The following is a 12,884-nucleotide window of genomic DNA, read 5'->3' as shown; positions in this document are numbered from 1 at the left end:
GTCGTTCTAAGCAAATAAGATGTATAAACATGATAAACATCACATGCAATCAAAAAGTGACATGATATGGCCAATATCATTTTGCTCCTTTTGATCTCCATCTTCGGGGCTCCATGATCATCATCGTCACCGGCATGACACCATGATCTCCATCATCATGATCTCCATCATCGTGTCTCCATGAAGTTGTCTCGCCAACTTATTACTTCTACTACTATGGCTACCGGTTAGCAATAAAGTAAAGTAATTACATGGCGTTGTTCAATGACACGCAGGTCATACAATAAATAAAGACAACTCCTATGGCTCCTGCCGGTTGTCATACTCATCGACATGCAAGTCGTGATTCCTATTACAAGAACATGATCAATCTCATACATCACATATCATTCATCACATTCTTCTTGGCCATATCACATCACATAGCATACCCTGCAAAAACAAGTTAGACGTCCTCTAATTGTTGTTTGCATGTTTTACGTGGCTGCTATGGGTTTCTAGCAAGAACGTTTCTTACCTACGCAAAACCACAACGTGATATGCCAATTGCTATTTACCCTTCATAAGGACCCTTTTCATCGAATCCGTTCCGACTAAAGTGGGAGAGACTGGCACCCGCTAGCCACCTTATGCACCAAGTGCATGTCAGTCGGTGGAACCTGTCTCACGTAAGAGTACGTGTAAGGTCGGTCCGGGCCGCTTCATCCCACAATACCGTCGAAACAAGATTGGACTAGTAACGGTAAGCATATTGAACAAAATCAACGCCCACAACTACTTTGTGTTCTACTCGTGCAAAGAATCTACGCAATAGACCTAGCTCATGATGCCACTGTTGGGGAACGTAGCAGAAATTCAAAATTTTCCTACGTGTCACCAAGATCTATCTATGGAGAAACCAGCAACGAGGGGAAGGAGAGTGCATCTACATACCCTTGTAGATCGCTAAGCGGAAGCGTTCAAGAGAACGGGGTTGAAGGAGTCGTACTCGTCGTGATCCAAATCACCGGAGATCCTAGTGCCGAACGGACGGCACCTCCGCGTTCAACACACGTACAGCCCGGTGACGTCTCCCATGCCTTGATCCAGCAAGGAGAGAGGGAGAGGTTGAGGAAGACTCCATCCAGCAGCAGCACAACGGCGTGGTGGTGATGGAGGAGCGTGGCAATCCTGCAGGGCTTCGCCAAGCACCGCGGGAGAGGAGGAGTACTTGGGAGAGGGGGAGGGCTGCGCCAGAACTTGTGGTGCGGCTGCCCTCCCACCCCCCACATATATATAGGGGCAAGGGAGAGGGGGGCCGGCCCCCTCAGATCCAATCTAGGAGGGGGCGGCGGCCAAGGGGGGGAGGAGTGCCTCCCAAGTCAAGTGGAGGCCCTCCCCCTTAGGGTTTTCCCCTTCCCATGCGCATGGGCCTTGGGGGGGCTGGTGCCCCTGGCCCATTAAGGCTAGGGCGCCCCCCTACAGCCCATGCTACTGTATTGGACGTGGTGGAACAATTTCCGGACCTCCGGACCCCTCCGGAATCCTCCGGAACCTTCTGGAAGCTTCCCGGTACAATACCGAAAAAACCCGAACTTTTTCCGGAACCCGAACAACAACTTTCCATATATAAATCTTTACCTCCGGACCATTCCGGAACTCCTCGTGACGTCCGGGATCTCATCCGGGACTCCGAACAACATTCGGTAACCACATACAAACTTCCTTTATAACCCTAGCGTCATCGAACCTTAAGTGTGTAGACCCTACGGGTTCGGGAGACATGTAGACATGACCGAGACGTTCTCCGGTCAATAACCAACAGCGGGATCTGGATACCCATGTTGGCTCCCACATGTTCCACGATGATCTCATCGGATGAACCACGATGTCAAGGACTCAATCGATCCCGTATACAATTCCCTTTGTCTAGCGGTATTGTACTTGCCCGAGATTCGATCGTCGGTATCCTGATACCTTGTTCAATCTCGTTACCGGCAAGTCTCTTTACTCGTTCCGTAACACATCATCCCGTGATCAACCCCTTGGTCACATTGTGCACATTATGATGATGTCCTACCGAGTGGGCCCAGAGATACCTCTCCGTTTACACGGAGTGACAAATCCCAGTCTCGATTCGTGCCAACCCAACAGACACTTTCGGAGATACCTGTAGTGCACCTTTATAGCCACCCAGTTACGTTGTGACGTTTGGTACACCCAAAGCATTCCTACGGTATCCGGGAGTTGCACAATCTCATGGTCTAAGGAAAAGATACTTGACATTAGAAAAGCTTTAGCATACGAACTACACGATCTTTGTGCTAGGCTTAGGATTGGGTCTTGTCCATCACATCATTCTCCTAATGATGTGATCCCGTTATCAATGACATCCAATGTCCATGGTCAGGAAACCGTAACCATCTGTTGATCAACGAGCTAGTCAACTAGAGGCTTACTAGGGACATGGTGTTGTCTATGTACCCACACATGTATCTGAGTTTCCTATCAATACAATTATAGCATGGATAATAAACGATTATCATGAACAAGGAAATATAATAATAACTTAATTTATTATTGCCTCTAGGGGCATATTTCCAACAGGTGTCATCGCCGTCGATGAATTTTATGGCGCAGAGAGTCAGATCCGTTAGCGTATGAAACTCTACCGTCGGCGGGAGGAGAAGGAAGGCGTACTGCAACCCCACTGACATCGTAGTTACCCTCGTGGAGCAAGGCAGCTGCAGCTGGGAATTGAGCTTCTCAACCATGCCTCCTGGCAAAAACTTGGGCCACGGCGCCCGCACGTGGTACTGCAAGGAACCAACCACGAGGTGCATGGCATGGCGGAGATGGGGGTGATCCGGCGACTTGGCGCAGCAGAAACAATGCTGCCGGAACAGCAGCTCGGCAGCGGCCGGCGAGTTGGATCTTTGAAAACGCAGCAGTGGCGAGGCGGCCGGCGATTTGTCACCTGCGGCGTACCTGCGGCCATATCAGTAGAGGCAGGCTGACGCAGAGTAAGGCTTGGGCAGAGGCGAAAAAACCACCGCGGCTTGGATGGCCACTAAGCTAGTTTCTCAGGCAGAGGCTAGGGCGTCACAAAGCAAGGGCTGTATCGGCGCCTGCGGCCATGTCCGGATTGTAATTGACTTCCACGTCACAGTGGAAATTGGAGTAGTAGTACACGCACAAAGTAGCAGCGGCAAATTGATGTTTCGCCTCGGGACTTGATTCCCTCATGAGTGTCAGCGACTATGGGCCGGCTTAACACGCGAGAGGGTCCACCGGGCAAGGCGGCGGCTCGAAGAACCACACCGGGACTAGCAGCCCATGTGAATGATCGTTTCTTGATGCTGAAAAAGTGAACCTGTCTTGATGCTGTAGGTGAGGCCACGGGGAGGCCACCGTGGCAGGGGAGTCCGGGTCTGATCTGATTCTTTTTTGTAAAGAACTTTGATTCCAAAGCGGGTACTACGAGTCTCCTCGGTTGTTTGTCTGATTCGGTGACCCGAGCTGGACGCATTGGAGACCTTAACCGTCCTGGTTTCGGCGAGTTATATGTCCAGACTTGATACGCCGGCAAAAGAGACAGCAGCGGAAAAACAACGTTTTTCGGCGACTTTGTGGCTTGATTGCTCGCTCAGACAAACAGCGCTTGACTTATCTTGAACTCAAATATTTTATTGCCGGATCCAAAGTTGTCCAACGAGTTTAATTAACCCGGCTGTCGCTCTGCCCCAGATTTCTCCAATCTTCGAGCTATCGACCATGTCGGATCTTCTTTATTTAACCAAAAAGCGAGCCTCTCGATCCTTGAAGAATTTCCTCCAAAACTCAACACCACCGTGCGCATGCCCCACGGTGGGTGTCAACTGTCATGGAATTAACACGTTAGACGTGCTTAGTGTGAGGACTTAGTCGCGAGGCCAACACATCTATGTGGTAGCTTGAGAGGGGTTGAGCGGAATCGAGAGACGCAACACAAGACAAGAGTTTAGACAGCTTCGGGCCTCGGGAAACATCATCCGGTAAAAACCCTACATGTTGTTTGAGGCTAGATCTCATTATCATCACGAGGGAGTCGCCGTAAACCGGCTCTCCTCTAGTTGTGTCTAGCCCTAGAGATTATTGTTTTCTTCTTCCCCTTTGAGGAGCCATGCCCCTCCTTATATATATTGAAGGGGCGGGTTACATGTGGAGTCCAATTCGGACTTTAACTTAAACTATTTTGACTTCCCTTCCTGGGCTTCTTAACGTCTGCCGGTTTAACATTGTCTGCCGGTTTAACAATGTCTGCCGGTGCTACCATCTGTCTTAACTCTGCCGGTTTAACACTTTCTGGTTTACCGTTTGTCTTAGCCATCTGTCTTAACTCTGTCGGTTTAACACTTTCCGGTTTATCGTTTGTCTTAGCCATCTGTCTTAACTCTGCCGGTTTAACACCCACCGGTTTACCAAGTCCCGACCGGGTTACGACTCCGGCCGGGTCATACCGCGGGGTATATCCCCGACAGAACTCATCTACTTCCTCGACATTTTACTGGATCAAGAGTTCGAGGGACGTCATCGAGCTGAACGTGTGCAGAACTCGGAGGTGTCGTACGTTCGGTACTTGATCGGTCGGAACAAGAAGAAGTTCGACTACATCAACCGCGTTGTCAAATGCTTCCGCTTTCGGCTTACGAGGGTACGTAGACACTCTCCCCCTCTCTTTGCTATGCATCTCCTAAATAGATCTTGCGTGAGCATATGAATTTTTTTAAAATTGCATGCTATGTTTCTCAACACCCTCACCTTTCGTATCTTTGTAGAGCGGTCGATTAAGCAGGCAGCTGTTGACATCGAACTCTATCACCGCTCGATCCCCTCACGTTGGATTCCCTCGCGAGCGGCACGCGTAGGCTGGATCCCACCGCAGGTAGTCCACTTCGCGTGAATCGAGCGCCCGCATCTGTTCCCTTTCGACCGCATGGCGCATCCTCTTGGCCGCCTCCAATTCATTCCTGTGTTGAGCGATTACATCCTCATGTTGGGCCGACCCTTTTCACATTTTTTTTTTATTTTCTAATCTGAAGTGCAAAAAGTGCTTCTAGCTGGGACTCGAACTTCCAGCGCAAGTGACGATGGGATAACCCCCCGACCAAATCACTTAGTGTGATTACAGATATGCTTTTCCGTTATTTCATCTTTCTTCCCTTTCTATTCTTTTCTTTTCCTTTTTTATTTGTTTTCTCTATCCTTTTTTCTTTCTTTTCTCAAATTCATAAAGTTTTTCTTCAAATAGATGAACTTGTTCAAAATTTATGAACTTATATTCAACTTTATGAACCTTTTTTCCAATTCGATGAACATTCCTTTTAAATCGATGAACCTTTTTCAAATTTGATGAACTCTTTCAAATTCAATGAACCTTTTTTTCAAATTCTACGAACATTTTCCCAAAGTTCATGAACTTTATTTCAAATTTGATGATTTTTTTTTTTGCTTTTTGTGAACTTTTTCCAAAATCGATAAACATTTTTTTCAAAACTCGTGATCTTTTTTCAAAGTCATTGAACTTTTTTCAATTCTGTGAACTATTTTAAAAATTGATGAGCTGTTTTCGAAACCTCTCCAAATCAATGAACCTTTTTTGAATTTTGATGAATTTTTTTTTCAAATTTGTGATTTTTTTTCTCAAGATTTGTGAATGATTTTTTAAATGGATAAACTTTTTCAAAATGGATAGAATTTTTTCTCAGAATCATGAACATTTTTTTCAAAATCAATGAACTTTTTCAAAATTCGGTTAATCTTTTTCAAAACCAATGAACTTTTTTGTAATTCATGAATTTTTTCCAAAATGTTTTCAAATAATTTATAATCAAAGCACTACAGTAGACATGTATATGTGTAATAAATTGCGCGGCTACAAATGTACTTAAAACATTCGCCCTGGAATTGGTCAGCAGCATGTCGTAGGTCACGTGTTAGCCATACTCATTCACCGTTATCACCGCACGAGTTTGATCCTGAAGGAGAACCATTTTTGGGTTGTTTTTTCGCTTTTCGCGCTACCTATAAACTAGTTGCAATGATTGAATTTTTGTTGGGCCGCCCAGTCACATCGCCTTCGAGCGCCAGTACGAGGAACAGGCGTTGAGAGCGCCGGTTAGAAGCGCCCACTGATTCGTTCCTGTGTCAAACGGGAGCGAATGTATGAGAGGGATTTTGCTGCCTTGGGCTGAGCAGAAAAACTAGCCCAATTAACTACATGAGTCCAAAATAGCTAAGGGGGAGTAGATGCCCTTGCAACGTTAGGCCCAATTCATGGCTAGCTTAGCGCTAACTTTAGATTGGATGGTTAGAAATGTTTGACAAATGAAATCAAACGGATAAAAATGCCTACTTCAGGATAGCAGCAGGGGTTAGGCTCAACGGAGATCAAACGACCATGATTAGTTAGAGCATAAAAACGGACGTCTCAGAATGCTAGTAGCCTGAGAGGGTTGGGAGGGTGCTCAGTTCTAATGTCTCTAAATAAATAAGGTAGGGGACCCCTTTTGATCAAAAAAGAAACAATAAATTATTTAAAATAAAACAAAACATGCCCACACACAACATGTCAAGCACACACCTATTGTTTAAGTTCTTTCATCCTCCAGCACGAGCATTCTCATCCATTATATCTCCTTTGTCATCTCTAGCATAACAAGCTTGTATATAAGCTACCAATCCATCATTTTTGTTGGTCCTGTATTAGGCGTGTTGCAGCCACATAAAAGGGTTTCGTCATTTAATGTGCACTGTTAAGTGATCGTTGTCGACTCTCCTCCCATGGATCACACACTCGTCATAGCATAGCAACATAACTTCGGTTTGTCATTATCAGGTCACCGGTATTCTGGTGGGTGTTTTGTTTGATGGCGGTCAGAGTCATGGAAGACGCGACCTCTGCACCATCGGGCGGCACCATCCGAATGTTGTCGTATCACATATCGGGACCATGATTGTTGGTGTTTTTACTCTAGATTGGTCCACTTACTACCATCGTATTCCAGATTTATTGTAATGCTATTTCTTGTATTCTACTTTTAAATTTTTATAATGAGCCAATAATGTAATTTTAGCACTATTTACCGGGATCAATTAACTCAGGATTATATCCCATATCGAGCTAATGTCTTCAAGAACACTACCCTCAAACAACCCATCATGTTTATCACGGACGACCCTTGTCCCGTGACACGGTTGCTCGATCTAGCCACCCCTGTCTCATGACAATTAAGATTTTCTCCATAGTAAAACACGGGTATTGTGCTAGTAAACTAGAATGCCCCAAAACGGGAAGGGGAAAAAGTTGGCATCTAAAAAAATCCCTTAGTAATATAAAGTTCTCCCCAACATTAAAGGATATACCTTTTTTGTGTGGAGGGATATCATCTACATTTAGACCAGATTGCTCATTTTTTTAGTACAATTTTTTTAAAATCCAACGTCGAATTTTAGCGCTAAAATTTCGATGATCAGATTTGCCATGTGAAAACAAATAAAATTGCCATGATTCAATATAAGGATTTTCCATGTTCTAAGGTCAAAATTGCCATGTACTATAAAAATCAACAGAAAACTTACCATACTGCAGCAATTAATTGCCATGCGTTTGATCAGAATCCGGCGTAGTTGAGGGCGTCAGTTTTTTAACCCCAAAATCTGACGTCAAATAATCCTTTTTAGTAATATGTAATTCCCATTGATATTTGCATTCACTCCCGCGCAAACAAAATTGGTAAAATTTGAAAAGGGCCTGTCCCAAAAACATGATATTTGAAAAGAACCCATGCAACTAAAAAAAGAACCCATGTAATGCAAATCAAAAAAAGAAAAAAAAAACCCCATGTACAGACTACAGAAAGACGAATCGCGTCATATTCCCATGAGCCGAGAGCCCGAGTGGGAGAGGCAGGCCAGTCGCCGCGAAGGCGACACAACCGCTTCGGACAGTCGCCTCCAGCCCAAAGCCCCAGACCCCCGCGATGCCCTCCCTCCTCTCCCCCTTCGCCGCCGGCGACTGCTCCGCCGATAAGTTCGACCCCGACTACCTCTACTTCCTCCGCCACCTTCGCACCGAAGGCAGCTCCTATGTCCTCGAGCTCCCGCCCGGCGGCGCCTCCCCTGCCCCCGTCATCAGGTACGAGTCCCCCATCGCCATCTCTGACGGCGAATGCGTCTCGGACCCCTCCCCGGGCGGCGCAAGCGCCAACCGCCGGTCGGAAGAGAGGGACTCGTCGGTGGAGACGCCCCCCTCGTGGATCGACTCCATCGTCGACATCGACGAGGATTACCGCCTTTTCCTGCACCACACGTGCGTGGTGAATAACCGCCTGAAGCTCCAGATGGGGGGCGTCGTTGTGGACTACGAGCCGGACCCGGACGCCGCGCAATCTGGAGGCAGCAGCGGGATCGAGGAGCAATCGGAGAAAGAGGCGGCCGTTGCTTCCTCGGGGGTAGAGGAGCAGGCAGTCGACTCAGATGTGCCGGTTGTAATCATGCCGGAGCCGAACGCCTACGACTGGCGTGCGGATCCAGCCCCTCGTCAAAGGATGCAGGGTCAGGAAGATATTGGGCACAAGGATGCTCAGCCTCGCGTTGCTTCGGTGAGAATTTCCTGTAATCTCGAATACCTATTGTCGTTACGTTTCCACTGTTGGATTGTAGAACCGATCAGTGTGTTACTGCTGGATAATGAAACTGATCAATGTGTTACTGTCGGATGCTAAATTGATCAATGTGTAAAGAATCTCATCTTGTTCGCCTGTTCTTGAACTGATTAGTGTGTAATAAAATGGTCAGTGCCAGTACCATAGATAGGTCAACTATCAATTGACATTTTTGAAATCATATGAGTAATTATGTAGCATGTGCCTTGTTTCCATATTCCAAATACGAATATTAAGTGATCCTGCAATATATGTTTTAGAAAATATTTTTGGATGTCAGTAGTTCTGAAGAAATGGACCCAACCTTTTTTTCCCAAACACTGAAACAAGTAGAAACATTAACGTCTTTAGAACATCAACATCACACCATCCTGATTGAGCATTTGTGATCAAACATAGCTCCCCTACTTTGCCATTTTTGTTTATTCTTCATTGTCAGTCACTTGATATAACGCAATAGTCATTCACTCTATCTACCTGTACAACAGTCTAGGAGTGTGATAATCTAAGTTTTTTCTTGAAAAATGTTAAGCTAATCTACATTTTGAAATTGAGACATTCTTAATTGGTACTCCCTCCGTCCGAAAAAGCTTGTCCCAAGCTTGTTCCTCAAATGAATGTATCTAGCACTAACTTGGTGCTAGATACATTTATTTGAGGGACAAGCTTTTTCAGACGGAGGGAGTATTGAGCACCATCTATGAACTTCATAATAATATTAGAAAGCTTCAACCAAAATTCGTAAGCTGTACATCACTACATGTATGTAGTGGCTGTCTTTTTTCTTTCTGTATGTTAACTACCATGTGTGATTTACTTCTCCTTTCGCCTCCTACAAATTTGTAGTCACATAGATCAGATGTTATATGGCCTCCACATATCAACCGTAGGCCAGATTCAGACTTCAAGCGAAGATTGATGGATGCTCTTCAGAAGCCATTTAGCCGGAAAGAGTATATTAAGCTGTTTGACATGGCTTCTATTCGTACTCCTTTAGTGAAGTTGCGACAGGTGCGCAATGATGCAAAATTCTACCCTACCGAGGAGATGGGCAATTCATATTTTGATCATTACCCAGGTATGCTATCATGTGTATACACTGACAAGTACTGTATCTTTTGTGTCACCTGTTTTATAGGACTGCCTTTTGCAATCTTTCCCTTCAGAAATTTGTTACTTATTGTTATCATAATAAATCAACCGGGTAAAGTAAATTCTGCTGAACTGTACTTTTTACCCCTCATGGACATTTCTGTATTGAGCTTGATGACACAGTGCTGTGTTGTTTTAACAATCCCCGATATCATGAATTATCCTGTAGTGCTGAAATTGCAGTGCAGTATAGGCTATGCATCGTTGTAAATGTTTGTATTAGTATGTTGTGGACTACTCTATACTTTTGATGGGCAGCTCAACTAGCAATCAAACATTTGAACATAATTTGTTCTTGATTCTAATACTGTTGATGTGTCATAGTCAAGTACTCATTCTCTAGATTCTATTACTGCACAATTGTAATTTCATTTTGCTTGAAAAGCTTTCGTTCCCTCTGACAAGTCACTAAGCGGTCCTTGGTATTGCAGTGAACTTGAGTATAAACTACTCCCTCCGTCCCATAATATAAGAACGTTTTTGACACTAGTGTAGTGTCAAAAACGTTCTTATATTATGGGATGGAGGGAGTAGTAGCCAAGCACATTGATATTTTTCCCCTTCGAGAATATTAGAAATATTGATGCTGGGGCTTGTTAATGTAAACTACTTTGTAACAGTTTGATAAAGGATGTTGTTTTTGTTTTAACAGTTATGAGTTGTTGTGGTTATAGTGCTAACACTCTTCGTTTATTTAACTTCAGATCTTGTTGAACAAGTTACAAACACTAGCTTTTCGAAGGGTTTAGCTCTGATGCGTGGATTTTTCTTCTGGTTGCAGGTATTCTTTAATACTAATTTACCTCTGATGATAATATGTTTGCACTAATTGTGGTCATGTCTGCAATGTTCACATTTCCATCTAAATCCAAAGGCCCAACCCTAAAATCTTCTAGGTCACCTGCAATGAACTAAGGTTAGCTTAATCTTAGTTCAAAACTGCGACACTTATTTTGGATCCAAAATAAGTGTCACATTGTTGAACTAAGGTTAGTTTAATTTTAGTTCAAAACTGCGACACTTATTTTGGATCGGAGGGAGTAGTACTTTTTATATACTCAAATAAGTTTGCTACAGCTGGAGCACATGTATTCTTTTGGTAGAATTAAAAGGAGATGTGTCATGGATAGACCATTAGTTTGCCATGCAGCTCAAATATTGCCATTTCAAGATCAGGTTAGGGGGGCTTGATACCAACAACAACAACAAAAACAACAAAGCCTTTAGTCCCAAACAAGTTGGGGTAGGCTAGAGGTGAAACCCATAAGATCCCGCGACCAACTCATGGCTCTGGCACATGGATAGCACGCTTCCACGCACCCCTGTCCATAGCTTGTTCTTTGGTGATACTCCAATCCTTCAGGTCTCTCTTAACGGACTCCTCCTATGTCAATTTCGGTCTAACCCAACCTCTCTTGACGTTCTTCGCATGCTTTAGCCGTCCGCTATGCACTAGAGCTTCTGGAGGCCTGCGCTGAATATGCCCAAACCATCTTAGACGATGTTGGACAAGCTTCTCTTCAATTGGTGCTACCCCAGCTATCATAACGAAATCTGTAGTTTTCAGCATTAGTGTATACGCTATCTTAATCGCATGCTTCTTCTATACTACTCCATATTTGCTCTCCCATACGTACCTTGGTAGCATGAAGATTTGCAAACTGTGAAGTTTACACATTTTTTTTATTTGCAGAATAGTGCACACGAGGATCAATTCAGGCCATGGATAGATGATCTGAAAGATCAAGATGTTATTCCATTGATGGACTTAGATTACCCATTGCCTTAGTTCACTCATCTTATCTTTTGTGGAGATAATTCTTAAAGGGCGAAATCATTCTCAGTAGAGAATATTTGATTATTATCATTTTATAAATGGAGTGTGCGAATAAGTACTGGGGCAGTCTGCTTGTGTGGCTCTTTCTCTTGGGAGAACAAATGTATATATTGCTCAACTGTTGAAAGGAGAAATCGTTCCCTGTGAAATTGCATACATTCTAGTAGGTTACAACTGGGATCTAGCATTCTAGCTGCTATTAATCAGTTGATGCATTTCTCATGTTGAAATCGAGGGTATTGAATCTCACATTCAACTTTATGTCCACAGCACAATGCATCACATGATGTAGCGTTAATGACCTAATTAAACTTGATTATGTACTCTGAAAATGGATTTGGTCTAGTCGTGCTGCACCCTTGCAATTTCACTTTCATCTTTGGTTTCATCAGGGCACAGCTCCGTTCAGCATTTCTTTTCTTTCTTTGAATGAATACCATCATGGCCACTTTTTTGCACTGGAAAGTAGTTACATCGTTTACAATGGCATTCACTAAAAATTCAGGGGGTTCACCAACCCAGCTACTGGAGACATCATTCTCAACAGCAATGTAGAAATTCCACTCTTCCAATCATTCCAGCCATTATAAAACATTTAGCATCTATTGTGGAAGCTTCATTCCAAATTCTGTCCTGACCTGCACATGCATTCACCACTTCAATTGTGTTTGCCAGGAGAAGGCCCTGATGTACTGCCATAGCTTCAGCGGTGTGGGTATCATTGACGTGCTGAATGTAGAGCATGCAGCCGCTAACAAAACACCATGTTTGTCTCTAATCACACCCGTGGAGCCTTTCCCCTCTTCATTGTGATATGAAGCATCTACAGCTACTTTAATGAATTCTTTATCTGGTTTCTTCCATTTCTTGCTGTGGTGCTAGAGAATTTGATTACCAAAGCAGAAGTAAAAACTGATAAAAATTGTTGAGAAAAGTATATTTTTTGTCCCTCAACTCTTGGCGAAGTCTAAATTTAGTTCCTCAAATTTAAAACCAGACAACTTGCATCCTCAACTTTTGAAACCGGACAAGTTTAATCCCTGGTCTCGGTTAACCCGGTATCGCTGCTTACTCAGCGCAGTTTTGACCAGTCTTTGTCCACATGGCGGTATTTCTCTCTCCCACCTTTCTCCTTCTTCCATTGGATTACTGAGACATTTTATCAAGCACCTAGCATGCATTGTGTGTGCCGTCTACAGCTGGACCGTGTT

General features: G+C 44.1%; 1 protein-coding gene across 3 annotated transcripts; it reads left to right on the top strand.

Moving 5' to 3' along the window:
* Positions 1 to 7,902: 7,902 nt before the first annotated feature.
* Positions 7,903 to 12,561, top strand: LOC123046163 (uncharacterized). 3 transcript variants are annotated; one of them, XM_044469457.1, is made up of 4 exons: positions 7,903 to 8,621; positions 9,531 to 9,762; positions 10,541 to 10,617; positions 12,349 to 12,561. In XM_044469457.1, the coding sequence occupies exons 1-4, from the start codon at positions 8,001 to 8,003 to the stop codon at positions 12,484 to 12,486; spliced, it is 1,068 nt and encodes a 355-aa protein (XP_044325392.1). In that variant the 5' UTR covers positions 7,903 to 8,000; the 3' UTR covers positions 12,487 to 12,561. The 3 variants fall into 3 exon arrangements, with proteins under 3 accessions (XP_044325392.1, XP_044325395.1, XP_044325393.1); XM_044469460.1 differs by lacking the exon at positions 12,349 to 12,561 and adding an exon at positions 11,535 to 11,829 and having other exon boundaries at positions 7,904 to 8,621; XM_044469458.1 differs by lacking the exon at positions 12,349 to 12,561 and adding an exon at positions 11,530 to 11,829 and having other exon boundaries at positions 7,907 to 8,621.
* The last annotated feature ends 323 nt before the right edge of the window (positions 12,562 to 12,884 follow it).

The sequence above is a fragment of the Triticum aestivum genome, chromosome 2B (assembly GCF_018294505.1).
Source record: "Triticum aestivum cultivar Chinese Spring chromosome 2B, IWGSC CS RefSeq v2.1, whole genome shotgun sequence".
NCBI lineage: Eukaryota > Viridiplantae > Streptophyta > Magnoliopsida > Poales > Poaceae > Triticum > Triticum aestivum.
The sequence above is the reverse complement of the archived record's forward strand: the minus strand, read 5'-3'. Positions and strand labels throughout refer to the sequence as shown.

Coding starts and splice junctions, on each gene's coding strand:
- LOC123046163 (XM_044469457.1), top strand. CDS start 8,001: ATGCCCTCCCTCCTCTCCCCCTTCGCCGCCGGCGACTGCTCCGCCGAT. Junction 9,763..10,540: donor ATATTTTGATCATTACCCAG/GTATGCTATCAT, acceptor ATTTAACTTCAG/ATCTTGTTGAACAAGTTACA. Junction 10,618..12,348: donor GATTTTTCTTCTGGTTGCAG/GTATTCTTTAAT, acceptor TGTGTTTGCCAG/GAGAAGGCCCTGATGTACTG.